At 47.0% G+C, this 15286-nt stretch overlaps 1 protein-coding gene across 5 annotated transcripts in view; it reads right to left on the bottom strand.

Moving 5' to 3' along the window:
* SEMA4D (semaphorin 4D) overlaps positions 1 to 15286 on the bottom strand; it is a 373725-nt gene that overhangs the window by 123477 nt on the left and 234962 nt on the right. For all 5 annotated transcript variants that reach the window (XM_030193608.1, XM_030193607.1, XM_030193610.1 and 2 more), the window contains one exon: positions 96 to 189. In XM_030193608.1, the coding sequence (XP_030049468.1) occupies positions 96 to 189 (94 nt within the window). The remainder of the gene's footprint in view (positions 1 to 95; positions 190 to 15286) is intronic.

Here is a 15286-nt window from a genome sequence, read left to right as displayed (position 1 = left end):
AGAATCCAGCGGTTTACATCTCTATCGCCTGACAATTTACTTCCAGCACAGCAGGACTCATTCACTACACATAAATGATTAAAGTGCACCCTTACCAATCATGACCGATGTATAGCTCTGCATAGGATCGAACGGACTTCTCCCTTTGCCATCTTCATTTCTGCCCGCCAGTTTAAATGGAAGTAGATTCTGTGACAGATGAGTTTAGCAAAACAAAGTTCACCAAAATTAAACATTTCTAGCAATAGCAGTAGATATTTGTGTTAACAATGTGAGCATTCTGAGAACTGAATGGGCTGAGCACTATGTGTGCCTAATTCACTTCTCACTTTAAGAGAACAGAACGATGGAATGACCTTCCAAAGTACAGTCTCCAGCCCCAATGACCACAACAAAGCAATGTTTCATTACAGACCTCCCATGCAAGATTTTAGTTAATGTTAGTTTGGAAGTTTTTGCACACATTCTAGAGCTGACAACCTCAAGCAACTGTAATTAGCTTCTGAACTGTATGGACACTCTTTAAATATGTGTTAGTTCCTAACAGTTTTCTGCTAATTCTACCGCAAGTCCTAGTGCAAGCACAGATGCTCATATAATTGGGTCTGTCTGGCATGTGACACACATTTTGGGCCAAATTCTATAAACGGTGCGTTAAAAAAAAAATCGGTGCTGAAAAACCATGTGGTCAGCACAATTCTATAAACTACATTTAGTTTATAGAATATGCATATACGCCGTTCTTGCAACTAAAATTTAGGCCACCTTAAAGCAGGCTTAAATACTTGTGCCTAAGGTAGGCCCAGATTGGGAGTATTCCATAATGGTGTGAATAGTTTTATGAAATGCCCACAACCCGCCCATGGCCATGCCCCCTTTTCTACCACGCACATTAGAATTTATGTGCAACGCATTGTAGAATACATCTATAAAATTGTGCACTAAATTCTAATTAAAGCCAATTAGTGCTGTTACTTGGTCCAATTATCAGAGCTGATCGACTTCTTAATCAATTAAGTTGTGAGCGCAATTAGGCCACGCAGCCAAATTAGCACGCACAACTTAAGGTGCCATATATAGAATTTGGGAGTTTGTGTGTCTAAAGAACATATGATAAATTGACTTTCTTCACATAAAAACACTGAATAAAGCTGAAAAATGATTTATATGGATTAAATTTTTACACATCAAATCTGACATGCATTAATTTCTTAAAACAGAAAGTCTGATAAATCAGTCAAAAACCTATAAAGGATCCAAAAATGAACCAAACATTTTGCCATGCACACCCTCAAAAGGCCTGCAGTGCCTACTGTAACACTCATTACAGATCTCCTATACGGGGGATTGGTCATGGCAGGGTGCATAGGTCTAGCAGGCCAGATGTTTGGATAACAGTTGTGATAGAGCTATTTGGATTATTGTGGAAACATGTGACTGGACACAGGGGAAAGGGGTACAAGATATAAACTAACAGGTGGGGAACAACAGTGCAGAGAATGGAATGTGTGTGTGTCTGTCTCTTTGGTCTGGAAGGGTATGAGGGCAGAACAGTATCCAAATATTCCACTGGTTTGAAAAGAATCAAATGAAATCAAAGTTTGATAATATATCAAAACATTACATAGAAGATTTCAAAGGATGGATATTAAAGGGAAACCACAGGGTTTCACTGTCCCACAACATGTACTACTGTGCTTGCCCTCCTAGTATTTGCAGTACACATAGCAACGATGTGGATGCTGTTAAAAAATACCATCCTGAAAGTCCAGGTCAGTTATATTCCATGTATTAAAAAAGGAGGAAGGAAGGCCAAACGACAGCCAGCATGATTAAAAAGTGAAGTAAAGGAAGATATAAGAGCTAAACGAAAACCCTTCAGAAAATGGAAAAAGCATCCGAATGAAAATAATAAGAAACAGCATAAGGAATGGCAAGTCAATTTCAAAGTGCTGATAAGGAAGGCAAAGAGGGACTTTGAAAAAAAGACTGCGTTGGATGCAAAAACACATAGTAAAAATGTTTTTAGGTATATTAGAAGCAAGAAGCCGGCAAAAGAATCAGTCGAACCACTAAATGACCAAGGGGTAAAAGGGGCACTCAGGAAACTCAAAGCCACAGCAGAGAGATTAAGTGAATTCCTTGCTTCAGTTTTCACCAAGGAAGATTTGGGAGAGATACTAGTGCCAGAAATGGTATTCAAAGTTAATGAGTCAGAGAAACTGAATGAAAATCTCTATAAACCTGAAAGATGTAATGGCACAATTTGACAAATTGAAGAGTAGCAAATCACCTGGATAGCGAAGATACTAACCTGTAGCAGGTATTCTCCGAGGACAGCAGGCTGATTGTTCTCACAAGTGGGTCGACGTCTGCATCGGCCCAGGAAGCGGAAAAATTTTTCCCAGCAAAAATATAAAACTTTGCCAGAGTCTTCTGGCGCGCGAGCAGCGTGCACAGCACACGCGCGGAAGACTTCTCGCCCTTTGCGAGCGTAACTCCTCAGTTAAATCAAAAAGCATATAAATAAATAAGAAAACAACTCCAAAGGGGAGGAGGGCGGGTTTGTGAGAACAATCAGCCTGCTGTCCTCGGAGAAAACCTGCTACAGGTTAGTATCTTCGCTTTCCCCGAAGACAAGCAGGCTGCTTGTTCTCACAAGTGGGGTATCCATAGCATCCAGGCTCACTCAAAACAATAAACATTGGTCAATTGGGCCTCGCAACAGCGAGGACATAACATAGGTTAACCTGAAACTATATACATCTAGCTGGGAGTGCAGCCTGGAACAGAATAAAACGGGCCTAGAAGGGTGGAGTTGGATTCTAAACCCCGAACAGATTCTGCAGCACTGACTGCCCAAACCGACTATCGCGTCAGGTATCCTGCTAAAGGCAGTAGTGAGATGTGAATGTGTGGACTGATGACCACGTTTCAGCCTTGCAAATCTCTTCAATGGAGGCTGATTTTAGTGAGCCACTGACGCAGCCATGGCTCTAACATTATGATTCATGACATGGCCCTCCAGAGTCAGCCCAGCTTGGGCATAAGTAAAGGAAATGCAGTCTGCTAGCCAGTTTGAGATTGAGTGTTTTCCGATGGCGACTCCCCTCCTGTTGGGATCGAAAAAAAACAAACAACTGGGCTGACTGTCTGAAGGGCTTCGTCCACTCCACGTAAAAGGCCAATGCTCTCTTACAGTCCAAGGTGTGCAAACAGCCTTCGTCAGGGTGGGTATGAGGACGGGGAAAAAACATGGGCAAGACAACTGACTGGTTCAAATGGAACTCCGACACCACTTTAGGAAGGAACTTAGGGTGTGTGCAGAGGACTACTCTGTTATGATGAAACTTAGTATAAGGTGCATGCACCACCAAGGCCTGAAGCTCACTGACTCTACGAGCTGAAGTAACAGCCACCAAGAAAATGACCTTCCAGGTCAAGTACTTCAGATGGCAGGAATTCAGTGGCTCAAAAGGAGCTTTCATCAGCTGGGTGAGAACGACTTTGGATCCCATGATACTGGTGGAGGTTTGACAGGGGGCTTTGACAAAGCAAACCTCCCATGAAGCGAACAACTAAAGGCTGCCCAGAGATAGGCTTACCCTCTACAAGGCGATGATAGGCACTAATCGCACTAAGAGGAACCCTTACTGAGTTAGTTTTGAGGTCAGACTCTGATAAGCGTAGAAGGTATTCAAGCAGGGTCTGTGTAGGACAAGAAAGAGGATCTAGGGCCTTGCAGTCACACCAGACGGCAAACCTCCTCCATTTGAAATAGTAACACCTCTTTGTGGAATCTTTCCTGGAAGCAAGCAAGACTCGGGAGACACCCTCTGAAAGACCCAAGGAGGCGAATTCTATGCTCTCAACATCCAGGCCGTGAGAGCCAGAGACTGGAGGTTGAGATGCAGAAGCGACCCCTCCTTCTGAGTGACGAGGGTCGGAAAACACTCCAATCTTCACGGATCTTCGGAGGACAACTCCAGAAGAAGAGGGAACCAGATCTGACGGGGCCAAAAGGGCGCTATCAGAATCATGGTCCCTCGGTCTTGCTTGAGTTTCAGCAAAGTCTTCCCTACTAGAGGTATGGAAGGATACATGTACAGAAGGCCTGTTCCCCAATGTAAGAGAAAGGCATCTGACGCTAGTCTGTCGTGGGCCTGAAGCCTGGAACAAAACTGAGGGACCTTGTGATTGATCTGAGTGGCAAAAAGATCCACCGAGGGGGTGCCCCACACTTGGAAGATCTTGCGGACTATGCCCATGTTCAGAGACCACTTGTGAGGTTGCATTATCCTGCTCAGCCTATCGGCCAGACTGCTGCTTTATGCCTGCCAGATAAGTGGCTTGGAGAAACATGCCGTGACGACGAGCCCAAAGCCACATCTGAACGGCTTCCTGACACAAAGGGCGAGATCCGGTGCCCCCCTGCTTGTTGGGGCACCTGATTGTCTGTCTGAATTAAGATTACTTAGTTGGACAGCCGATCTCTGAAAGCCTTAATAGCGCTCCACATCGCTCTTAATTCCAGGAGGTTGATCTGCAGACCTTTTTCCTAAAAGGACCAGGCTCCCTGAGTGTGGAGCCCATCTACATGAGCTCCCCACCCCAGGAGAATTTGGAATGGTCGCCCCCATGGTCAAATTGGATCGAGTCGTCCACCACTAAAGAGAATTCTGAAAGTCGGTGGACAGTTGGATTACATCCTCTAGATCCCCCGCAGCTTGAAACCACTGGGAAGCTAGGATCCATTGAGCTGATCTCATATGTAGATGTGCCATGGGCGTTACATGAACAGTGGAGGCCATGTGCCCCAGAAGTCTCAACATCTGCCGAGCCGTGACCTGCTGAGACACCCGAACCATGGACACCAGGGACAGAAGGTTATCTGCCCTTGCCTCGGGGAGATAAACTCGAGCTGTCTGAGTGTTCAGCAGAGCTCCAATGAATTCCAATTTTTGGACTGGGGTGAGATGGGACTTGGGATAATTTATGACGAACCCCAGTAGCTCCAGCACCTGAATAGTCATTCACATGGACTCCAGAGCACCTTCCTTCGAGGTGCTCTTCACCAGCCAATCGTCGGGATAAGGAAACACATGCACTCCCAGTCTACGGAGCGACGCTGCAACTACAGCTTGGCATTTTGTAAACACTCTGGGCGCAGACGCCAGGCCAAAGGGCAGTACACAGTACTGAAAGTGCTGTGTTCCCAGAAGAAATCAAAGATACTTCCTGTGAGCTTGAAGTATCGATATGTGGGTGTAAGCATCCTTTAAGTCCAGAGAGCATAGCCAATCGTTTTCCTGAATCATGGGAAGAAGGGTACCTAGGGAAACCATCCTGAACTTTTCTCGGATAAGAAATTTGTTCAGGGCCCTTAGGTCTAGGATGGGACGCATCCCCCCTGTTTTCTTTTGCACAAGGAAATACCTGGAATAGAATCCCAGCCCTTCTTCCCCTGATGGAACAGGTTCAACTGCTTGGGCGTTTAGAAGGGCGGAGAGTTCCTCTGCAAGTACTGCTTTGACTGTGAGCTGTAGGACTGAGCTCCCGGTGGGCAATTTGGAGGCTTGGATTCCAGATTGAGGGTGTATCCTAACCGAACTATTTGAAGAACCCACTTGTCGGAGGTTATAAGAGGCCACCTTTGGTGAAAAAACATTAACCTCCCCCCAACCGGAAAGTTTGTCCGGTACAAACACGTTTACTGAGGCTATGCTGAACTGGAGTCAGACAAAAGCCCGTCCCTTGCTTTTGCTGGGGAGCCGCAATGGCCTTAGGCGCACGCTGTTGACGAGAACAAGCGTGCTGGGACTGAGCCTGGGCAGACTGCCAAGAAGCAGGAGTGTACCTACGCCTAGCATAGGAATAGAGAGCAATCCTCTTCCCTCCAAAAAACCTCCTGGATGAGGAGGTAGTAGCAGAAGACGCCCGGCGAGAGAGAGAAGCCATAGCATCATTATGCTTCTTGATCTGGTCAACTAGATCCTCTACTTTCTCACCAAAAAGGTTATCCCCCCCCCCCCCCCCCCCCCCCGGCAAGGAACATCCGCCATCCGCTGCTGGACCGAATGATCAAGGTCAGAGACACGCAGCCACGAGAGTCTACGCGTCACTATACCTTGGGCAGCGATCCTGGATGCTACATCAAAAGTGTCGAACGTACCCCCGGCCAGGAATTTGACACGCCTCTGCTGCCTGACCACCTGGCGAAAAGGCTCGGCCTGCTCTGGAGGGAGTGCATCAACCAAGAAGGACAGTTGCCTCACCGAGTTCCGCAAGTGGATGCTCGTGAAGAGCTGGTAAGATTGGATTTTGGCAGCGAGCATAGCGGCCCGATACGTTTTCCTCCCAAAAGAATCAAGAGTCCTAGCTTCCCTGCCTGGGGGCACCGAAGAATAGTTCCTAGTACTCTTGGCTCTCTTGAGGGCGGAGTCCTTGTGGGGTAACTGAGACCTCATCAATCCAGATTCACTGTGGACCCGATACTGGCACCTAACCATTATACATCTATTCAGGAAATCTAGACTGCCCCAATTTGATTGACTGCACTTCTTTGTCCTTTAGATTGTAAGCTCCTTCGAGCAGGGGCTGTCCTCTGTGTTAAATTGTACAGCGCTGTGTAACCCTGGTAGCGCTTTATAAATGTTTAGTAGCAGTAGTTTTCTTCGGGATCACGGGGCCAGACAGAGGGAACGACCAGTTCCGCATAAGTTATGTAGAGGAGCCGTCACAGTCTCTCTAGGTGGAGAAGGATAATCCAGGACCTCGAACATCTCAGCCCTAGGCTCATCCTCAACTTCCATAGGGAAAGGAATAGCCGTCTCATCAGCTCGTAATCTTGGGGTCATCTTCGACTCCTCCCTCTCCTTCTCTGCACATATTCAGCAGACTGCTAAAACCTGTCGTTTCTTTCTCTAAAATATCAGCAAAATTCGCCCTTTCCTTTCTGAGCACACTACCAGAACCTTCAACCACACTCTCATCACCTCTCGCTTAGACTATTGCAACTTGCTTCTCACAGGTCTCCCACTTAGCCATCTCTCTCCTCTTCAATCTGTTCAAAATTCTGCTGCACGACTAATATTCCGCCAGTGTCGTTATGCTCATATTAGCCCTCTCCTCAAGTCACTTCACTGGCTTCCTATCCGTTTCCGCATACAGTTCAAACTCCTCTTATTGACCTATAAGTGCATTCACTCTGCAGCTCCTCAGTATCTCTCCACTCTCATCTCTCCCTACATTCCTCCCCGGGAACTCCGTTCACTGGGTAAATCTCTCTTATCTGCACCCTTCTCCTCCACTGCTAACTCCAGACTCCGTTCCTTTTATCTTGCTGCACCATATGCCTGGAATAGACTTTCTGAGCCGGTACTACTACTACTACTATTTAGCATTTCTATAGCGCTACAAGGCGTATGCAGCGCTGCACAAACATAGAAGAAAGACAGTCCCTGCTCAAAGAGCTTACAATCTAATAGATACGTCAAGCTCCATCTCTGGCAGTCTTCAAATCTAGGCTAAAAGCCCACCTTTTTGATGCAGATTTTAACTCCTAACCCTTATTCACTTGTTCAGAACCCTTATTTTATCATCCTCACTTTAATATTCCCTTATCTCTTGTTTGTCCTGTTTGTCTGTCCTAATTAGATTGTAAGCTCTGTCGAGCAGGGACTGTCCCTTCATGTTCAAGTGTACAGCACTGCGTACGTCTAGTAGCGCTTTAGAAATGATAAGTAGTAGTAGTAGTAGCCATTTCCCGGACAAAAGATGTAAAGGACAGACTCTCCGGTGGAGATAGTCTCCTTTCTGGTGGAGGGGAAGGTTCTGAGGGAATCCCAAAGGACTTGTCAGAAGAAAAGTACCTGGGATCTTCCTCTGACTCCCACGAACGCTCCTCTTCAGTATCAGATAAGACCTCCCTCTCAGGGCACTCCGAGACTGAGCCTGCCTCGATGCTGAGGAACGTCCTCAATGGCAATGTTGAGAAGTCGACGCCTGCCTAGACTGCGGTGAAGCTTCCTCCACAGACATCGAAGGGGAGTCAACCTGGGTGGCAGCTGAAGTCGATGCCGCAGGCGGCACCGAGACCGAGGACCTCACCGCAGAAGAAGGGCCAGACATCGCTGCAGCCGGCGGCACAGAAGGCGCAAGCACCCCTGACACCGGAGACTGGCGCAATCCCTCCAGAAGCTCTGGAAGCAAGGCCCGGATGCATTCGTCGAGAGCTGCCATCGGAGAAGGCTGCGGGGTCGGTAGAGCAGCCGGTGGCAGAATTTGTCGAGACTCTGAAGGAGGTATCGGGCTACCAAGAGATTGACGCATCGGCACCTCCTGTATAGAGGGGGAGCGGTCCTCTTGACGCTTCTCAGGTGCCGACTCTCTCGACGTCCCAGGAGCTCCTGGCACTGTGTGTCGAAGGAGAACAATGATGGTGCTTCTTAGCCTTCGCCTGATGCCCGTCATCGAGACTCCCCGGTACCAATGAGGAGGACGTGGAATCCTCACGTCTCCTCGGGGCCGGGTCCAATGAAGGTTGATCCCGGGGAGCCTGCATAACAGGAGGCCTCGAGGCAGGTGGAGATCCACTCGACGCCTCACTGCTTCCAGCATGAGTTGGTCTCGGGGCAGCCATTACCTCTCCTTCCAACGTCGATGCTCCTCTCGATGTCGACGCCGCTGACCTCGGTACCGATGTCGTTGTCGACATCAAGGGACCAAACCGAGCCCCAAAAAGCTTTTCTCGCTGGGCTTCTTGAGATGCTTGAGTCCATTTCTTAATACGAAGACACAAACTATAAGCGGCTGGGATATGGTCAGGCCCAAGGCACTGGATACACCAGGCATGGGTATCGGTACCTGAGATGGTCCCGTTGCACCGAGTACAATGTTTGAAGCCGCTGGGTGTCCTCGATGACATGGAAGGAAAAACAGCTTTGGAAAAATCAAACGACGCGATTGTGCCGAAAAAGTGAAGGGCACAAAAAAGGGGGAAAACGCGACTGCGTAGCCTAAATGCTGGCCGCGTCGAAAAGAAAGTAAACTTAAAAACAAGCCAAACACTAAAGGAAACTACGGGAGTAAAAAATTAAAAGAAATAGAAAAAAAAAAAGAGAGAGAAAAAAGTCGTCAGACTTTCGCTCCTGGGCCAAAAAATGAGGAGAGCAGAAAAAAATGCTTTTACCTCATCCGGACAAAAAAGAACTGAGGAGTCACGTTCGCGACGGGTAGGAAGTCGTCCGCGCATGCGTGGTGAGCGCTGCTCGCACGCCAGAAGACTCTGACAAAGTTTTATATTTTTGCTGGGAAAAAGTTTGCTGCTTCCTGGGCCAACGCAGACGTCGACCCACTTGTGAGAACAAGCAGCCTGCTTGTCCTCGGAGAATGGATGGTATTCATTCCAGAGTATTGATAGAAATGAAAAATAAGCTTGCAGAACTATTGTTAGTAACATGTAATTTATCTTTAAAATCAAGCATGGTACCAGAAGATTGGAGGGTGGCCAATGTAATGCCCATTTTTAAAAAAAGGTTCCAGAGGTGAGCCAGGAAATTATAGGCTGGTGAGTCTGACGTCGGCGCTGGGCAAAATGGTAGAGACTATTATAAAGTACAAAATTACTGAGCTATTCAAAAGCATGGATTAATGAAACAAGGCCAACATGGACTTAGTGAAGGGAAATCTTGTCTCACCAATCTACTACATTTTTTGAAGGGGTAATCAAACGTGGATAAGGATGAGCCGGTTAATATTGTGTATCTGGATTTTCAAAAGGCATTTGACAAAGTACCTCACCTCATGAAACACTTCATAGGAAATTGGAGAGTCATGGGATAGGAGGTAGTGTTCTATTGTGGATTAAAAACTGGTTAAAACATAGAAAACAACGAGTAAGGTTAAATGATCAGTATTCTCAATGGAGAAGGATAGTGGGGTTCCCCAGGGATCTGTGCTGGGGACCACTGCTTTTTAACATATTTATAAATGATCTAGAGATGGGAGTAATGAGGTAATTAAATTTGCTGATGACACAAAGTTATTCAAAGTTGTTATATTGCAAGAGGATTGTGAAAAATTACAAGAAGACCTTATGAGACTGGGAGACTAAATGGCAGATGACGTTTAATGTGAGCAAGTGCAAAGTGATGCATGTGGGAAAGAGGAACTCGAACTATAGTTACATGATGCAACTTTCCACACTGGAGTCACAGTCCAGCAAAGAGATCTAGATGTCATCATTGATGACACATTGAAACCCTCTGCTCAGTGTGCGGCGATGGCTAAGAAAGCGAACAGAATGTTAGGTATTATTAGGAATGGAAAACAAAAATTAGGACATTATAATGCCTTTGTATCGCTCCTTGCTGTGACCGCACCTCAAATAGTATGTGCAATTCTGGTCACCCCATTTGAAAAAAAGATATAGTGGAATTAGAAAAGGTACAGGGAAAGGCGACGAAAATGATAACAGAGATGGGACAACTTCTCTATGAGGAAAGGCTAAAGTGACTAGGGCTCTTCAGTTTGGAGAAAAGATGGCTGAGGGGAGATATGATAGAGGTCAATAAAATAATGAGTTGAGTGGAATGGGTAGACATGAATTACTTCTTTACTATTTCCAAAAATACTAGTACTATGGGGCACGCAATGAAGCTACAAAGTAGTAAATTTAAAACAAATCTGAGAAAATATTTCTTTACTCAACGTGTAATTAAATTCTTGTATTCGCTGCCAGAGAATATGGTAAAAGCAGTTATAGTAGAAGGGTTTAAAAAAGGTTTGGATAGCTTCCTAAAAGAAAAGTCCATAAGCCATTATTAAGATAGACGAGAAAATTCACTGCTTATTTCTAGGATAAGCAACATAAAATGTATTGTAGTGCGCTTGATGGACCTTCGGTCTGTCCCAGTATGGGAACACTTATGTACTTATGTAAATATGAAAGAACAACATGGAAAGCAGGCTCAAATAAACTATTGCCATGCTCAATAAACACCAATTTGACAAGTATTGATTGATACTGATCTTCATATTAACTGAAAATAATTGGAATTGGACCTTTTGACAGGCACGCGCCGCAGCACCCCCAGCGGCGTGCACCCGGGGCGGACCGCCCCCACCGCCCCCCCTTGGCACGCCACTGGATCTCAGAAGTTATTGCCTCCCCTCCTCCCTCCCCTCAACCTCCATGGAGACATAGCACCATAGTAAATAATGGCAGATAAAGACCTGAATGGTCCATACAACCGGCTCAACAGTCACATTCATGATCTATTCATGATTACATCAACAATGAATCTGATATAAAATACCTGATCCTGGTCTTTCTTTGGCGTTTCTGGGACATCAGCTGTAGAAGTCTACCTGGCACTGGCTTTACGTTCTAACTACTGGAGTTGCCGTCGAAGTCCACTCCAGCCTATCCCAATTTGTCTTGTCACTTGTGGGACATCTAATATAATAAAACGCACCCTCAACGTTCTGAGGACAACGTTCTGTGAAGCCGTGAAGCCGTGAAGCCATGAAGCCATCTGACGTCACTCCCAGGCTGAAGGGTTCGTGGATTCGTGGTGTGAAGCCTTCAAGCCAGCCAGCCGTCTCTGCCCCGCCCTCGCCTCAAACCAAACAAATCCGGAAGCGTCAGGGAAGGAGGCGGCGCTCCCGACGTCTAGCCTTCCCTTCGCTGTGTTCCGCCTTCAAAAGAAGGCAGAACACAGCGAAGGGAAAGCTAGACGTCGGGAGCGCCGCCTCCTTCCCTGATGCTTCACTGCACGAACCGCCACAGAGGTAAAGTTAAAAAGAAGAAAAAAAAAAAAAGGGATGCATGGATGCGAAGGGGGGGGGGCATGGATGCGAAGGGGGGGGGGCATGGATGCGAAGGGGGGGGGGGGGAGAAGAGGGCGGGCCAGGCTGGGACATGGGAGAGAGAGGAGCATGGATGCAAGGGGGGGTCATGGAAGGGAGAGAGGGGACTTGCTGGAAAAGGATGAATGGAGGCGGCAGGGGACAGAGGAGCATGGATGGGCATGGATTGGGAGGACAGGGCTCAGGGAGAGAGGGGAATTACTGGAAATGGATGAATGGAGGGGGCAGGGGACAGAGGAGCATGGATGGGCATGGATTGGGAGGGCAGGACTAAGGGAGAGAGGGAAATTGCTGGATAGGGATGAATAGAGGGGACAGATGGGCATGGATGGATATGGATTGCAGGGCAGGCCTCAGGGAGAGAGGGCAATTGCTGGATAGGGAAAAATGGAGGGGCCAGGTGACAGATGAGCATGGATTGGAAGGGCAGGACTCAGGGAGAGGGAAATTGCTGGATAGGGATGAATGGAGGGGACAGATGGGCATGGATGGATATGGATTGCAGGGCAGGCCTCAGGCAGAGAGGGGAAATGCTGGATAGGGAAAAATGGAGGGGCCAGGTGACAGAGGAGCATGGATGGGCATGGATTGGAAGGGCAGGACTCGGGGAGAGGGGAATTGCTGGATAGGGATGAATGGAGGGGACAGATGGGCATGGATGGATATGGATTGCAGGGCAGGCCTCAGGCAGAGAGGGGAAATGCTGGATAGGGAAAAATGGAGGGGCCAGGTGACAGAGGAGCATGGATGGGCATGGATTGGAAGGGCAGGACTCAGGGAGAGGGGAATTGCTGGATAGGGATGAATGGAGGGGACAGATGGGCATGGATGGATATGGATTGCAGGGCAGGCCTCAGGCAGAGAGGGGAAATGCTGGATAGGGAAAAATGGAGGGGCCAGGTGACAGAGGAGCATGGATGGGCATGGATTGGAAGGGCAGGACTCAGGGAGAGGGGAATTGCTGGATAGGGATGAATGGAGGGGACAGATGGGCATGGATGGATATGGATTGCAGGGCAGGGCTCAGGCAGAGAGGGGAAATGCTGGATAGGGATGAATGGAGGGGGCAGGTGACAGAGAAACATGGATGGCCATGGATTGGGAGGGCAGGGCTCAGGGAGAGAGGGGAATTGCTGGAAAAGGATGAATGGAGGGGGCAGGGGACAGATGGCCATGGATTGGGAGGGCACGGCTCACACTCTCTCTCTCATATACAATGTCTTTCTGACTCTCACTCTCACACACTCTGTCTCACACTGTATCACATTCACTCTCTATGTGCCACACAGTCACTCACACACTCGCTTGGTCTCATACACTCACTCTCACAGAGAATCTGTGTCTCACACACACTCTCTCTCTCTCGCCCACACACACACACTCTCTCTCTCACACTGTGTCTCACATACACACTTGCACACACTCTCATTCTCACACACACACTCTCTCACAAACACACTCACACCCAGACTCACTCTCTCTCTCACACACTCACACTTTCACTCTGACTCTCAAACAGTCACTCTCACATACACTCTCCCAAACATACACACTCCAAGGAAAACCTTGCTAGCGCCCGTTTCATTTGTGTCAGAAACGGGCCTTTTTTACTAGTAGACCATAAACGTCTGCCTGGCACCATCCTCATGTTCTAGCTACTGAAGTTACTGTCAAAGCCCTTTCCAGCCCATCCTGAACTGGATTACCATATACGGGACAGACAGTACAAGTCTACCCGGCACTAGCCTTAGTCATTCACAGCTGGAGTTGCCATTTAAGTGTCACTCGACACGTTCAGAAACATGCAGTCTTTTAAGTTTCTAGGATGGTTTTTTTATACCATCCATTTTCTAATTAGAGATCCTCTGTGTTCATCCCAGGTCTTTTTCAATACCGTCACTGTTTTTGTCTATTCCACCTCCCTCAGTAGGGCATTCCAAGAATCAACTACTCTTTCCGTGAAAAAGAATTTCCTGACATTACTCCTCAGCCTACCATCTTGCAACCTCAATTCATATCCTCTAGTTTTACTGTTTCCTTTTTTCTAGAGAAGATTTGTTTCTATATTAATACCTTTCAAATATTTAAATGTCTATATCAGTTCTCCCCATCCCTTCTTGCCTCTAGGGTTTACATATTCAGGTCTTCAAGTCTCTTTTCATACGTCTATTGGTGCAAGCCTCATACCATTTTTGTTGCCCTCCTCTGAACCGCTTCAAGTCTTTTTACATCCTTAGCAAGATACAGACTCCAAATTCTGAACACATTACTCCAGGTGGTGCCTTATAAACGACATGTACAGGGGCAGCAACACTTCCTTTCTTCTGTTGGGGTGGGGAGGCTTAGATGGCTCCTAAGGTTTTGTATGTTAAGTAGTAGTAGTGAACGGGCCCTTAAATCCAAAAACAATTTGTCAAGGCCTCTCCTAGAGACGATACCTGACTAGAAAATGCTGAAGTAGCCCGAGAGTGATCTGTCTGACCCTTGGACCACTGTTTGCAGGGTGCCTCAGGGCTCCCCCTCTTTCCCCTTCATTGTTCAACGTTTTAATGCAGCCATTAGCTAATTATTTAGACAGTCTTAAGCTGTAGTCTTTCATCTGTGCAGATGATATCACTGTTACACTAGCTTTTACCTTGGGTAATGCATGTCATGAGTCAAGTCATCTTTGATGTTTGTCAGCAGTAGAAGTTTGGGTCAGTGATGAAACAATGGGTTTCTGAGCCTGAAAACTGATTATTTCATGAAGTGTATTTCTCCTACTTGGCCAGCAGATGGCGCTTATTTTGAGTTTTACAGCTATTGCAGGAAAAGACTTTCTTCCAGTTTCATCTTATGGAAAGGCAATCTGCAGTATCACTGGGCAGCAACTTTAAAAATTGATGCCCTGGGCTCCGATTGGCCCTGGATTTCAAATCTAGCCTGAAGGTACTAGATCTTCCCCAGTTTCAGCCAGGGAGGAGAGAGAGAAAGATCTCTATACTGAGACCCTGTGAGCCAGTTATATGATATAACCGGTGAGCAGCTATATTTCCTGATCTCCCCAGGTACTACCCAGGCAGTAAACAAATATTTAGATAGTTTTATGATTGATCCATATTCAGTTACCCGTTATTGCTTATTGAATTCACCTTTTTCTGTTCACTGTTCAAGTTCTGTGATAATAAGCCTTATTTAGTTTTTTGACTCTGCTGTTCTGGATTGACTAAGAAACCTGGTTCGTATTTTGGGGTCTGTAGGTGCTTTCTGGGAACTGTGGGACCATTAGAGTGTGGTCTCAGTGTCCTAGAAATCACCAGCGAATAACTTGAGAGTAGGAGACTCGCCCAGAGGCAAATGGAACCCAGTCAGTGGGAGGAGGGTGATAGTATAGAGCACGTGCCCAGTTGCAGGCGGGCCTCAGCAGTGCTGGGAA

Source organism: Microcaecilia unicolor, chromosome 2, assembly GCF_901765095.1.
Source record: "Microcaecilia unicolor chromosome 2, aMicUni1.1, whole genome shotgun sequence".
NCBI classification, from domain to species: Eukaryota; Metazoa; Chordata; class Amphibia; order Gymnophiona; family Siphonopidae; genus Microcaecilia; species Microcaecilia unicolor.
Note: the sequence above shows the minus strand (reverse complement) of the source record. Positions and strands in the feature narration are given on the sequence as shown.